At 31.4% G+C, this 11,483-nt stretch overlaps 3 protein-coding genes across 4 annotated transcripts in view; all 3 read right to left on the bottom strand.

Annotated features, from left to right (window-relative positions):
• Window positions 1–157: 157 nt before the first annotated feature.
• On the bottom strand, window positions 158–8,145 carry LOC113797210 (titin-like). 2 transcript variants are annotated; one of them, XM_075823244.1, is made up of 2 exons: window positions 7,966–8,145; window positions 158–7,221 (listed from the first exon to the last, which is right to left on the bottom strand). In XM_075823244.1, the coding sequence occupies exons 1-2, from the start codon at window positions 8,026–8,028 to the stop codon at window positions 214–216; spliced, it is 7,071 nt and encodes a 2,356-aa protein (XP_075679359.1). In that variant the 5' UTR covers window positions 8,029–8,145; the 3' UTR covers window positions 158–213. The 2 variants fall into 2 exon arrangements, with proteins under 2 accessions (XP_075679359.1, XP_075679358.1); XM_075823243.1 differs by having other exon boundaries at window positions 158–8,145.
• A 76-nt stretch (window positions 8,146–8,221) lies between these two features.
• On the bottom strand, window positions 8,222–9,821 carry LOC142645863 (uncharacterized). Its single transcript, XM_075823312.1, is given in 3 exon segments — window positions 8,222–8,992; window positions 8,994–9,578; window positions 9,645–9,821. Coding segments are annotated over 3 exon segments (1,533 nt in total).
• A 35-nt stretch (window positions 9,822–9,856) lies between these two features.
• LOC142645864 (uncharacterized) overlaps window positions 9,857–11,483 on the bottom strand; it is a 51,698-nt gene continuing 50,071 nt past the window's right edge. The window contains exon 2 of the mRNA XM_075823313.1: window positions 9,857–11,028. Within this exon, the coding sequence (XP_075679428.1) occupies window positions 9,857–11,028 (1,172 nt within the window). The remainder of the gene's footprint in view (window positions 11,029–11,483) is intronic.

The following is an 11,483-nucleotide window of genomic DNA, read 5'->3' on the forward strand; positions in this document are numbered from 1 at the left end:
TTTTTTTTTTTTTTTTTTTTTGATTTTATTAATAATAAATATAAATGAAAAATGTATTTGTAAAATATGAAAACAAAAACAAAATAAAAAATATAATATGGTTAGTTTTAGTTATAATATAAATAAAGTTTATTTGGGGAAAGGGTTAATGGGTAAATTTTTGGTGGAAAATTAAACCGGCATATCATTGAATTGAATTGACGATGAATTGATTTATTTAAATAATTTGTCCGCATTCACCCATAATGAAAAGAAATATTCTTTACGTTTTAATAATGAATGAACAGTATATGATTCAACACGTGCTTCAACATTAGCTTCACGCATCCATGATGTTGTTTCGGATGTTGTAAATGATAATGATAATGTATCATCACGTTCTAAATGTTCACGTTCAGCTTCTTGTTCTTCAAAACCAGGTGGCCTTATCACTGTTATTGGTTCTTCTGATTCTAATGGATCCGAAAGACCAATTTCATTTTCAGCCATAACCCTTATTTTATATGAACGATTTTCTTGAAAATCTTTTATCTGTAAACGATGTACAGTTGAATCAACTTTACCAACTTGTATCCACATTGTACGACGTGCATCTTTTGCTGCAATTACATAACCAGTAATTGGTGAACCACCATCATATTCTGGTTTACCCCATTCAATCATTATTGCACTAGGGCTAACTGAACGCATTTCTAATGGTGCTGTTGGTATACCAGGTGGTGTTGCATCTTTACATAATTGTACTGGATATTCCGATTCTAATGGATCACTTTGTCCAAGTGCATTTTCAGCCAATACACGTATATTATATTCATATTTGGATGATAAATTCTGTATTGTATATGATAATTGATCTGGATTAACAATTGCTTCTCGTATCCATGTATTTTCAAATGTTAATTTTCTTTCAATAATATAATTTGTTAATTCTAAACCACCATTTGATAATGGTGGTTTCCATACAATACGCAGCGATGCATTTGTCATTTCATTCAATTCTAATGGACCGATTGGTGGTGTTGGTGGTCCATAACGACATTTAACGGTTATCTTTGTTTCCGGATAATACGGATCACTCCATCCAATTTCATTTCGACATGTTATTCGCAATTCATAGGTTTTTTCTTTTTCAAGATTTTCAATTTTTGCGGTTAATGTTTCACCATCAACTGTCGAGGATTTTCTCCATTCTTGTACGTTAATACTTTCATCATCATTTGATTCACGTGTTTCAATAAGATATTCGATTAATGATGAATTTCCATCATATTCAGGTGGATTCCAATGCAGATTAAATGATGATTCAGTATGATCACTTGTTTTTATTGGTCCAGTTGGTGGTGATGGCCGTTCTAATATTTTTCTACAAAGTACTGATTCAGTCATTGCTGGATCACTTATACCAAATTCATTAATTGAACTAACACGAAATTTATATCTTAAACCAGCAATTAAATGACGTATTGTATGTGAAAATTCATTACCATTAACTTGTGTAACTTCAATCCATTCTTTACCCATACGAGTTTCATATTTTTCAATCAAATAGAATAATATCGATGAACCACCATCATCTTTTGGTGGATTCCATGATAATTCAATAGAATTTTCACCACCCGGTACACAACGTATTGGTTGTTCAGGTGGACCAGGACGTTTCAACATTCGTAATTCAAAATCATATTTACGTTCACCAGCTGAATTAATTAAATGTAATGTATAAATACCGGCATCTTCGAATGAAAAATTTTTTATCAACAATTTTGTTGTTCCTTTTTCATTATTATCGATCAAAATATTCATTGTATTACGTAATTTCAATGCACCTTTATACCAATTGATTTCTGGTTCAGGAAAACCATAAATTTCACATTCAATTAGATGTTCATTTCCTTGTTTAATTTTAGCTAAAATAGCATCATTATTAAACCTTGCATATGGTTTTTCTTCAACTAATAATTTTGTTCGGGTTATTGCTTCACCGAGATTATTCCTTGCAATACATTTATAATTACCAGACCATTCAAATGAACATTCTTTTATAATTAATGTTGATGATGAATGTTGTTGATCATATTTAATAATAATATTATCATTATTTTCATCAATTTGTTCATCATTATGATACCATTCAATATTAGGTAATGGATTACCAATTGATTTACATTCAAATGTTGTTGTTGCAAATGGTTGTGTACGCATTACACTTGGTAATGGTTGAATGAATGTTGGCGCCATTTGTAAATCCTGTTCTTCCATTATAACCGGTTCACTTTCCATTGATGGTAATGATTTACCGGCTTTATTTATTGCATAAACACGAAATACATAACAAATTGAATGTTTAAGATTACGAATTTTTACATGTTGTTCATTAATAAATTCATTATATTCTTTCCAATTTTTTGCTTTCAATTCTTTATATTCAACCAAATAATTTGATACTGGTGAACCATTATCTTTTTTCGGTGATTGCCATACTAATATTAATGAATTATTTGTTATATTCATTGGTTCTGGACGACTTGGTGGATCTGGTTTATCAATGATGAATAATTCAAAATGTGTAATGTATTGGCCAATTGAATTTTCTAAACTCAATTTATAAAGACCAATATCATCATCATCAAAATTTTTAATTGTCAATATTGTACGGCTCATCATAATTTCGACTGAAGATTTTTTCGATGTTTTTATTATTTTACCCGAATGATACCATTCTGCTTTTGGTGATGGATAACCTTCATATGAAATATCTAATGAAAAATTTTCACCACGTACAGCTGTAAATCTTCTTGTATCCGTAAGTACTTTTGGTGGTGTCAGTACGGAAAGTTTACCGGTTGAACGTTGTCCATTACAAATTGCCGTATAATAACCACGATCTTGTACATTAACATTTTTAATGATTAATTTTTTATGTTTACCAATCGTACTGATCATCATACGATTACCATCCGGTTCAATAATTTGATCATCTTTCATCCAAACAATATCCAAATTTTCATCAATAACTTCAACCGATAATGTTGCTGTTTCACCTTCATTTACATTAAAATCTTTTAATTTTAATAAAAATACTAACGGTTCTTTTGATACATTTAATTGTGTTTCAGTTTGATCACCTTTTGCCATACAAATATATTCACCCATATCGGTCATTCGGGTATGATGAATAATTAATTTTCGTATTGTACCATCGGAAATCATTTTAATATTTGATGTTTCAATTAATTCTTCACCATTATGATACCAGAATACATCAACATCTGATCGGGAAATTTCCACCGTGAATATTGTTTCACAATTTTCATCGATCCAATATTCATCATCTAAACGTTTCAAGAATTCTGTTGATGGATATGATACTAATAATCGTGCTTTTGATGTTTGTTGATTTAATAAACAAGAATATTCACCAATATCTTCTAATTTTGTATCTTCAATCGATAATGTTTGTTGTTTACCATCAATATCCAAATAAATACGATCATCAAATGAAATTGGTGATTTATTTTTAAACCATTGTAATATTGCATCACCTTTTGATACTTCAACAATGAATTGTGCTTTATCACCATATTTAACATTACAATCTTTAAGATCTTTTAAAATTTCAGCTGGTAATTCAATAACTTCTAAATAACCAGTACATTTATCTTGTTCCAGAACACATGTATATTCACCTTGATGTGATACTTTTGCTTTTTTAATTAATAATTTTCTATAATGACCATCTTTAATCATTTGATAATCATCATTATTATCAATGGGATCGATTGGTTCACCTTCTTTCAACCATACAACATCATCTTCTTTTGTTGTTATTTTTACCGAAAGGAATGTTTTTTCATTTTCATATACTTCAATATCATTTAAACGTTCTAAAAATTTTGGTATTTTTCTGATTACTTCGATTTGTTCTTCATATTGACATTCGCCATATTGATTTCGGGCAACAACTTTATATCTTCCTTCATGTAATGATTTAATTAAATTATTTATAGCCAATGTACCATCATTTTTATGTTGTCGTATTAAACATTTGGATGATGGTAATATATGATCATCATTATAATACCATTTGATTATTGGTTGTGGATAACCTTTTACGGTTGTTTCCAATAATAATTGATTACCTTCTTGTAATTTTGTTGATCGAAATCGTTTTGTAAATGTTGGTTTTTCAATTTTTTCCTTATAAACAACATTGAATTTGGTTTGATTTTCACCATCCAGATTTTGTGCACATATTTCATACGGGCCATCATCATTTTCATCCGTTTTTAAACATTGGATACGATAATGATGAAAATATTCATTTGTTTCTAAATGTTCAATATTGAATTTATCCGTACTGTAAATAATTCGACCATTTTTAGTTAATTTTAATCGTGGTTTTTCAAATGAATATACAGTAAATTCAATATTGAATGGTTCATTCATATTGATTTCAATATTATCATCGAATTTGGAAAATAATGGTACATTTTTTGGTTGTTCATCATCTTTAAATGGTAGATTATGGAAATAAATTTCTTCATTCATGAATGACATTTGACCATCAGCTTCCAATGTAAATGTTTGTTTAGTTGAACCGGCCATATTTTTCATTACAATCGAATAAGTTCCAGTATCAAAACTATAAACTTCATCAAAATATAAATGTAGCTGGTTATTTTCATCACAGAATAATTTTATTCTTGAATCTGGTTGTAATGGCCGTTGGTCTTTGAAACAAACAAAATGCATCGGGAATGATCCTTCGAATTTAAAATTCAATATTAATGATTGACCGGATTCAACTTTAATCATTTCATCTGGTCCATCAATAATTTCGGGTGATTTTTTCTTAATTAAAATATGTTCAGCAACTTGTTCTTCTGTTTCCATAAATTCTTTTAATGTATCATCCAAATATAATGTATATGATGTTTCATCAGTCAAGAATTCAGCCGGTACGAAACCAAATTCTTTCGTTATCTTCTTTCGTACAAACCACCAATCTTGATTTACACGTTCAACAACATAAATACGATCACCTTGCCGCAATGACATTACGTTTGGTATTTCCGATGTAACGGAAAATTTACTAATCATTTCTTCAATCATTTTTGATTCCAATAAATGTTGATCAATTTTTGATTCAATTTTTAATTTAAGTTCAGCTGATGCTTCATCAAAACCCTGTTCTGGTTTTGTTTTGGTTGGCATGGTCAATGTATATGATTCATCAGATATTTCATCACTTGTTTTGGATTTTTTTGCTTGTTTTTTAATTAGAATTTCTGTCGATATATCTTCACCACCACCGTCATATTCAATCGTTTTGGTTATATCTAATGATGCAAACGCTGATTGTTCATCAAATTCTGGTTTCGTTAAACGAAATGTTTCTTCAATCAATTCTTCATCCGCTTCATCGGTTTTAGATTTTCTTTTTAATTTTATTAATTGTGCAATTGTTTCTTCTTCTTCTTCAGCTTGTTTTTTCAAACGAATTATTTCCGATAGTGATTCTTCTGTTTCAGATTCTTGACTTGGTTTTTTCTTTAATCGTATAACTTGTTCTTCAATTTCAACAATATCTTCAACTTGTTTTATCAGCGTTACCGTTTCTTTTACACCAGATTCTTCTTCATCTTCAAATTCTGGTTTTGGTTTTCGTAACCGTAATTCTACTTCTTCATCGACTGTTTCATCAGCTTTTGGTTTTCTGATTCGAAACGTTTCCGATATTTCATCCCCTTCTTTTTCTTCTTCTTCAGCTTCGGATTCCGATTTCACCGACGATCGTTCTTCATCCGATTCTTCAGGCATTTCAACTTTTGGCTGTAATTCTTCTTCCTCGTCGGATTTTTCAGATTCTTCTTCTTCAGATTCTTCTTTTCTCGGTTTACGTCGATCAACAATTTCTTCAATAACGGTAACATCATCTACAACCAAATCATCCACGGATATATCGATTTTTTTGGTTATCTTTAATTCAGCACTTGCTTCTGAAAATGAATATTTTTTCGGTTTACCCGGTAATTTAACAGTTACTTCATCTGAATCAATAATTTTTGGTTCTTTTGATTTTTTTGATTTTCGTTTGATTATAATTTCGGTGGAAATTTCATCATATTCTTTTGTTGATATTTCTAATGTTGCTTCAGCTGATGCTTCATCATTAACTTTTGGTCGAATAAATTTTATTGTTTCTTCAACCGATTCTTCGTCTGGTTGTTCTTGTTTTGGTTTAGCCAATTTTATCGTATGTAATGCTGATTGTTCTTCTTCTTCCTCGTCAGGTTTACCTAACCGAACGACTTTTTCAACTGTTGTTTCTTCATCAGGTTTTTCTTCGGGTTTTTTCTTCAATCGTACAATTTCATCAATCGTTTCTTCTGGTTTTTCTTTAGGTTTCTCCAATTTGATCGTTTCTTCCACTGTTTCATCTTCTTTTGGTTTTTCAGGTTTCACCGATTCTTTACGTTTTAGTTTCATTTTCTTTGGTTTTTCCGTTAATTTTGGTTCATCTGGTTTAACAATATCTTCATCAATAGGTGGTTTCATTGGTGGTTTTGTTACTAATTTTTTCTCATCAATTTTTTTCGGTTCTTCTGCTTTCGATTCAATTATATCGGTAGTTTTTTCGTCTACAATTTTCACCTCTTCGGTCATACCTTTATCTTCTTTCGTTAATGTTTCGGTTGTTTCCTTAGATTCGGGTAAATCTTTGGATGGAATTCTTTTCGTTGTTTCAATATCGACCGTAGAAATAATTTCTTCTGGTTTTTCTTCCTTTGGTTTTTCTTCTTTAGGCTTTTCTTCAAGTTTTACACTTGATTTTCGTCGAATTATTTTCTTTGATTTTTCCGGTTGTTTTGGTTCGGGTTGTTCAATAACATCTTCAACAAGTGGTTTTTCTACCTGTATTTTTGATTCAATTTTTTCATCCGTAATCGGTGTTTTAACACTTGATTTTCTTCGTATAACTTTTTTCGGTTTCTTCATTTCTTCTTCCTCCTCTTCTGGTTTTGTTTCTTCAATTTCTTTTGGTTTTTCAACTTCTTCTTCTTCAACTTGTGGTGATATTTTAATAATTTTTTCTGCCGAAACTTCATCCGGTTGTTCTTCTGGTTTTTCTTTTTTCAATTTAATAACTGTTGCTATCGTTTCGTCAGTTGATTCTTCATCTTTTGGTTTTTTCAATCGTATCACTTGTTGAACAGTTTCTTCTTCTTCAGGTTCTTCATCAACTGAAGGTTTCAGTTTGATTACTTCTTCAACTGTCATTTCTTCTGGCTGTTCTTCTGTTGGTTTTGGTTTCAATTTTATTGTTTGTTCTTCTGTCGGTTCATCTTCGCTTGGTTTTGATAATTTGAATGTCACTTTTTCTTCTTCTTCTTCAGGCTTTGGTTCTGGTTTTTCTTCTTCTGGTTTTGGCTTTTCTTTTTCTTCTTCAATTGGTTTCTTTTCTTCTACAGTTATATCCGGCTTAGATTTTCGTTTGATACTCAATTTTTTCGGTTTTTTCTCTTCAGTAATTTGTGTTACAGTTTTCGGTTCTTCCTTAAGTTTTTCTTCAACAATTTTCTTAGGTTCTTCTTTCGGTTTTTCTTCTTCAGGTATTGGCATTTCTTCTTTTGGTTTCGGTTTTTCTTCTTCGGGTTTCTTTTCCTCCATAATATCCGGCTTTGATTTTCGTTTGATGCTCAATTTTTTCGGTTTTTTCTCTTCAATTTCCTGTGTTTCAGTTTTTGGTTTTTCTTCAATCTTTTCTTCGATAACTTTTTTCGGTTCTTCTTTTGGTTTTTCTTCTTCAGGTTGTTGTTCTTCAATTTGAGGTGTTTGTCGAACAATTTTTTCAACCGAAATTTCTTCTGGTTCTTTAATCTCTTCTTTCTTTAATTTAATCACTTCTTCAATCGATTCTTGATCATCGATTGGTTTTTGCAATCGTATCACTTGTTCGACAGTTTCTTCTTCTTCAGGTTCTTCAACAACTGAAGGTTTTAGTTTGATCACTTCTTCAACTGTCATATCTTCAGGCTGTTCTTCTGCTGGTTTTGGTTTCAACTGAATTGTTTGTTCTTCTATCGGTTGTTCTTCACTTGGTTTCGGTAATTTGAATGTCACTTTTTCCTCTTTTTCTTCTTCAGGTTTTGGTTCTGGTCATCTTTTTCTTCTGATTTTGGCTTTTCTTCTTCAATTGGGTTTCGGTTCTGGTTCTGGTCTACTTGTCATCCAAAATATCAGGCTTAGATTTACGTTTGATACTCAACTTTTTCGGTTTTTTCTCTTCAGTGATTTGTGTTTCAGTTTTAGGTTCTTCCTTAAGTTTTTCTTCGACAACTTTCTTAGGCTTTTCTTTTGGTTTTTCTTCTTCGGGTTTCGGCTTTTCTTCTTCAGGTTCTGGCTTTTCTTCTTTGGGCTTTTGTTGTTCCTCTGGCTTTGGCTTTTCTTCTTCGGGTTTCGTTTTTTCCTCTTCGGGTTTTGACTTTTCTTTTTCTTCTTCTGGTTTCTTTTCATCCATAATATCTGGTTTAGATTTTCGTTTGATACTCAATTTCTTTGGTTTTTTCTCTTCAGTAATTGGTGTTTCAATCTTCGATTCTTCCTCAATTTTTGCTTCAACAACTTTCTTAGGTTCTTTTTTTAGTTTTTCTTCTTCTTTTGGTTCTTCAATTTTTTCTTCAACTAATGGAATTTGTTTCACAATTTTTTCCACTGAAATCTCTTCTGGTTTATCAATCTTTTCTTTTGGTTTCAATCGAATTACTTCATCAATTTGTTCGACAATTTCTTCTGTTGGTTTTTTCAATCGAATCACTTGTTCGACAGTTTCTTCTTCTTCTTCCGACTCTTCAACAACCGAAGGTTTTAGTTTGATTACTTCTTCAACGGTCATATCTTCAGGTTGTTCTTCTACTGGTTTTGGTTTCAATTTTATTGTTTGTTCTTCTGCCGGTTCTTCTTCACTTGGTTTCGGTAATTTGAATGTCACTTTTTCTTCCTTTTTCTTCTTCTGGTTCTGGTTTTGGCTTTTCTTTTTCGGGTTTCGGTTCTGGTTTTTCCTCTACAGGTTTCTTTTCATCCATAATATCCGGCTTTGATTTTCGTTTGATGCTTAATTTTTTCGGTTTTTTCTCTTCAGTAATTTGTGTTTCAGTTTTTGGTTTTTCTTCAATCTTTTCTTCAACAACTTTCTTTGGTTCTTCAGGTAATTCAATAATTTCTTCCGATGTTGTTGTAGTTGTTTCAATTGTTTCTTCTTTTTGTTCATCAGGTTTCTTCAATTCAATTATCGATTCTTTTCGTTTTGGTTTTTCTTCCATTTTTTTCACTGTTTCAATTACAGGTGATTCTGATCTAATCACTTCTTCTTCTTCTGGTTCAATTTTTTCATCTTCTTTTGGTCGCTCTTTGTCCACTAATTTTGTACTAGATTTCCGACGAATAACTTTTTTCGGTTTTTCTTCCTCTTCTTCGGGTTTCTCTTCGGGTTTTGGCTTTTCTTCTTTGGTTTTTCTTCTTCTTTTGGTTTTTCCTCTTCTTCGGGTTTTTCTTCGTCTTCCATTTGTGGCGTTTGTTCAATTACTTTTCCACTGTTATTTCGTCCCGGTATTTTGGTTTTTTCTTTTTTCAATTTTAATTACTTCGTCAACTTGAGTTTCTTCATCAGTTGGTGTTGGTTTCAATCGAATCACTTGTTCAACAATTTCTGGTGATTCTTCTTTCACTACCAAAGGTTTTAATTTGATCATTTCTTCAACTGTTGTTTCATCCAATTCTTCCACTGGTTTTGGTTTCAATTTTATTACCTGTTCTTCCATCGGTTCTTCTTCACTTGGTTTCGGTAATTTGAATGTTACCTCTTTCTTTTCTTCCTCTGGTTTTGGTTCTGGTTTTTCTTCTTCTGGCTTTGTGGAATTTCAATAATTTCTTCGGTTGTTGTTGTGGTAACATCTTCGATCAAATCTTTTTTCTCAATTTCTTCAATTTTGGGCAAAGATTCTTTACGTTCAGGTTGTTTAGTTTCAACAACCGTTATCTGTGCAGGCGCTTCAGGTTTGATTTCATCTTCGGGTTTTGTTTCTGGAACCTGTTCTTCTTCTTTTGGCTGTGGTTCTAATTTAGTACTTGATTTTCGACGAATAATTTTTTTCGGTTTTTTATCTTCATCAATCAATGGTTTTTGTTCAACAATTTCTGCCGTTGAACTTATATCTGGTTCTTTGGGTTTTTCTTCTGGTTTCAATTGAATTAATTCTTCAACAATTTCTTCAACAGTTGGTTTTTCCAATTTAAAACTAATTGATTCAATAGGTTCTTCTTCTTTGTCTTCAACAGTTGGTTTTAGTTCAATTACTTCTTCCGTCGATACCTCTGTGGATTCTTTGGTTATTTTTGGTTCATCGACTTTTTCTTCCTTTGGTTTTACTGGTTGTTGTTCTTCTTCTTTCGGTTTAATCATTTCAATTTCAGGTTTCTTTTCATCCATAATATCGGGTTTAGATTTTCGTTTAACACTTAATTTCTTTTTCTTCTTTTCTTCAATTACAGTGGTTGTTTCGACAACTTTTTCTTCCACAATATCTTCTGGTTCTTTTGGTTTTTCTTCCAATTCTGGCTGTTCAACTGATGGTTGTTCTTCACTTGGTTTCGATACGGTTTCGGTAATTATTTTCTGTTCAATTTCTAATTTTTCTTCCGGAATCTGTTCATCTTTTGGTTTTTCTTCAGGTTTTGGTTCTTCAAAAATTTTAACACTTGATTTTCGACGTAAAATCTTTTTTGGTTTCTTTGGTTCATCATCAATCGTTTGTGGTTTTGATTGTTGAACAATTTCTTCTTCGACAGAAACAATTTCAGGTTGTTCAATAGTTTCTTTTTTCAACTCAACTACTTTTTCAATTGATTCGTCAGTAGGTTTTTCGATTTTTGGTTTCAATTTGATAACTTCTTCAACCGTTGTTTCTTCTTCAGGTTCGATTGATGGTTTCAACAATTTCAATGTTTCTTCGGTTTTCAGTTCTTCGAGTGGTTTTTCCTCTGGAAATTTTTCCGGTGATTTCTTCTCTTCTTCTTTTGGTTTTTCTTCAATTGGAATTTCCAGAATTTCTTCCGAAACAATTACCTTTGATTGTTCATCAATTTGTTTATCTTTAGGTATTTCTTCCATTCGTGATTCAACTAATTCTGGTTGTTTTGCTGTTTCAATTGATGTTTCCATTGCAACAGGTGTCGCTGCTGTTATCAGTTCTTCGGGTTTAATTTCTTCTTCTTCACTTGGTTTTTCTGGTTGAGATTTTCTACGAATAATTTTTTTCGATGGTCGTTTTGGTTTATCTTCTGTTGTTTGTTGTGGTTGTTCAGGTTGAATCAAAACTTCTGAAGGCTTTTCTTCTTTTGGTTCTTCTGCCACTGATTCAACTGGTTGCGGTTTTTCTTCACCCGGTAATTCAATAATTTCTTCACTTACTTTTACTATTGTT

This window comes from Dermatophagoides pteronyssinus, unplaced genomic scaffold (genome assembly GCF_027571235.1).
Source record: "Dermatophagoides pteronyssinus isolate colony J.1.1.1.1 unplaced genomic scaffold, Derpt_VIB-CSIC_2022.12 sq0025, whole genome shotgun sequence".
Taxonomy (NCBI): Eukaryota; Metazoa; Arthropoda; class Arachnida; order Sarcoptiformes; family Pyroglyphidae; genus Dermatophagoides; species Dermatophagoides pteronyssinus.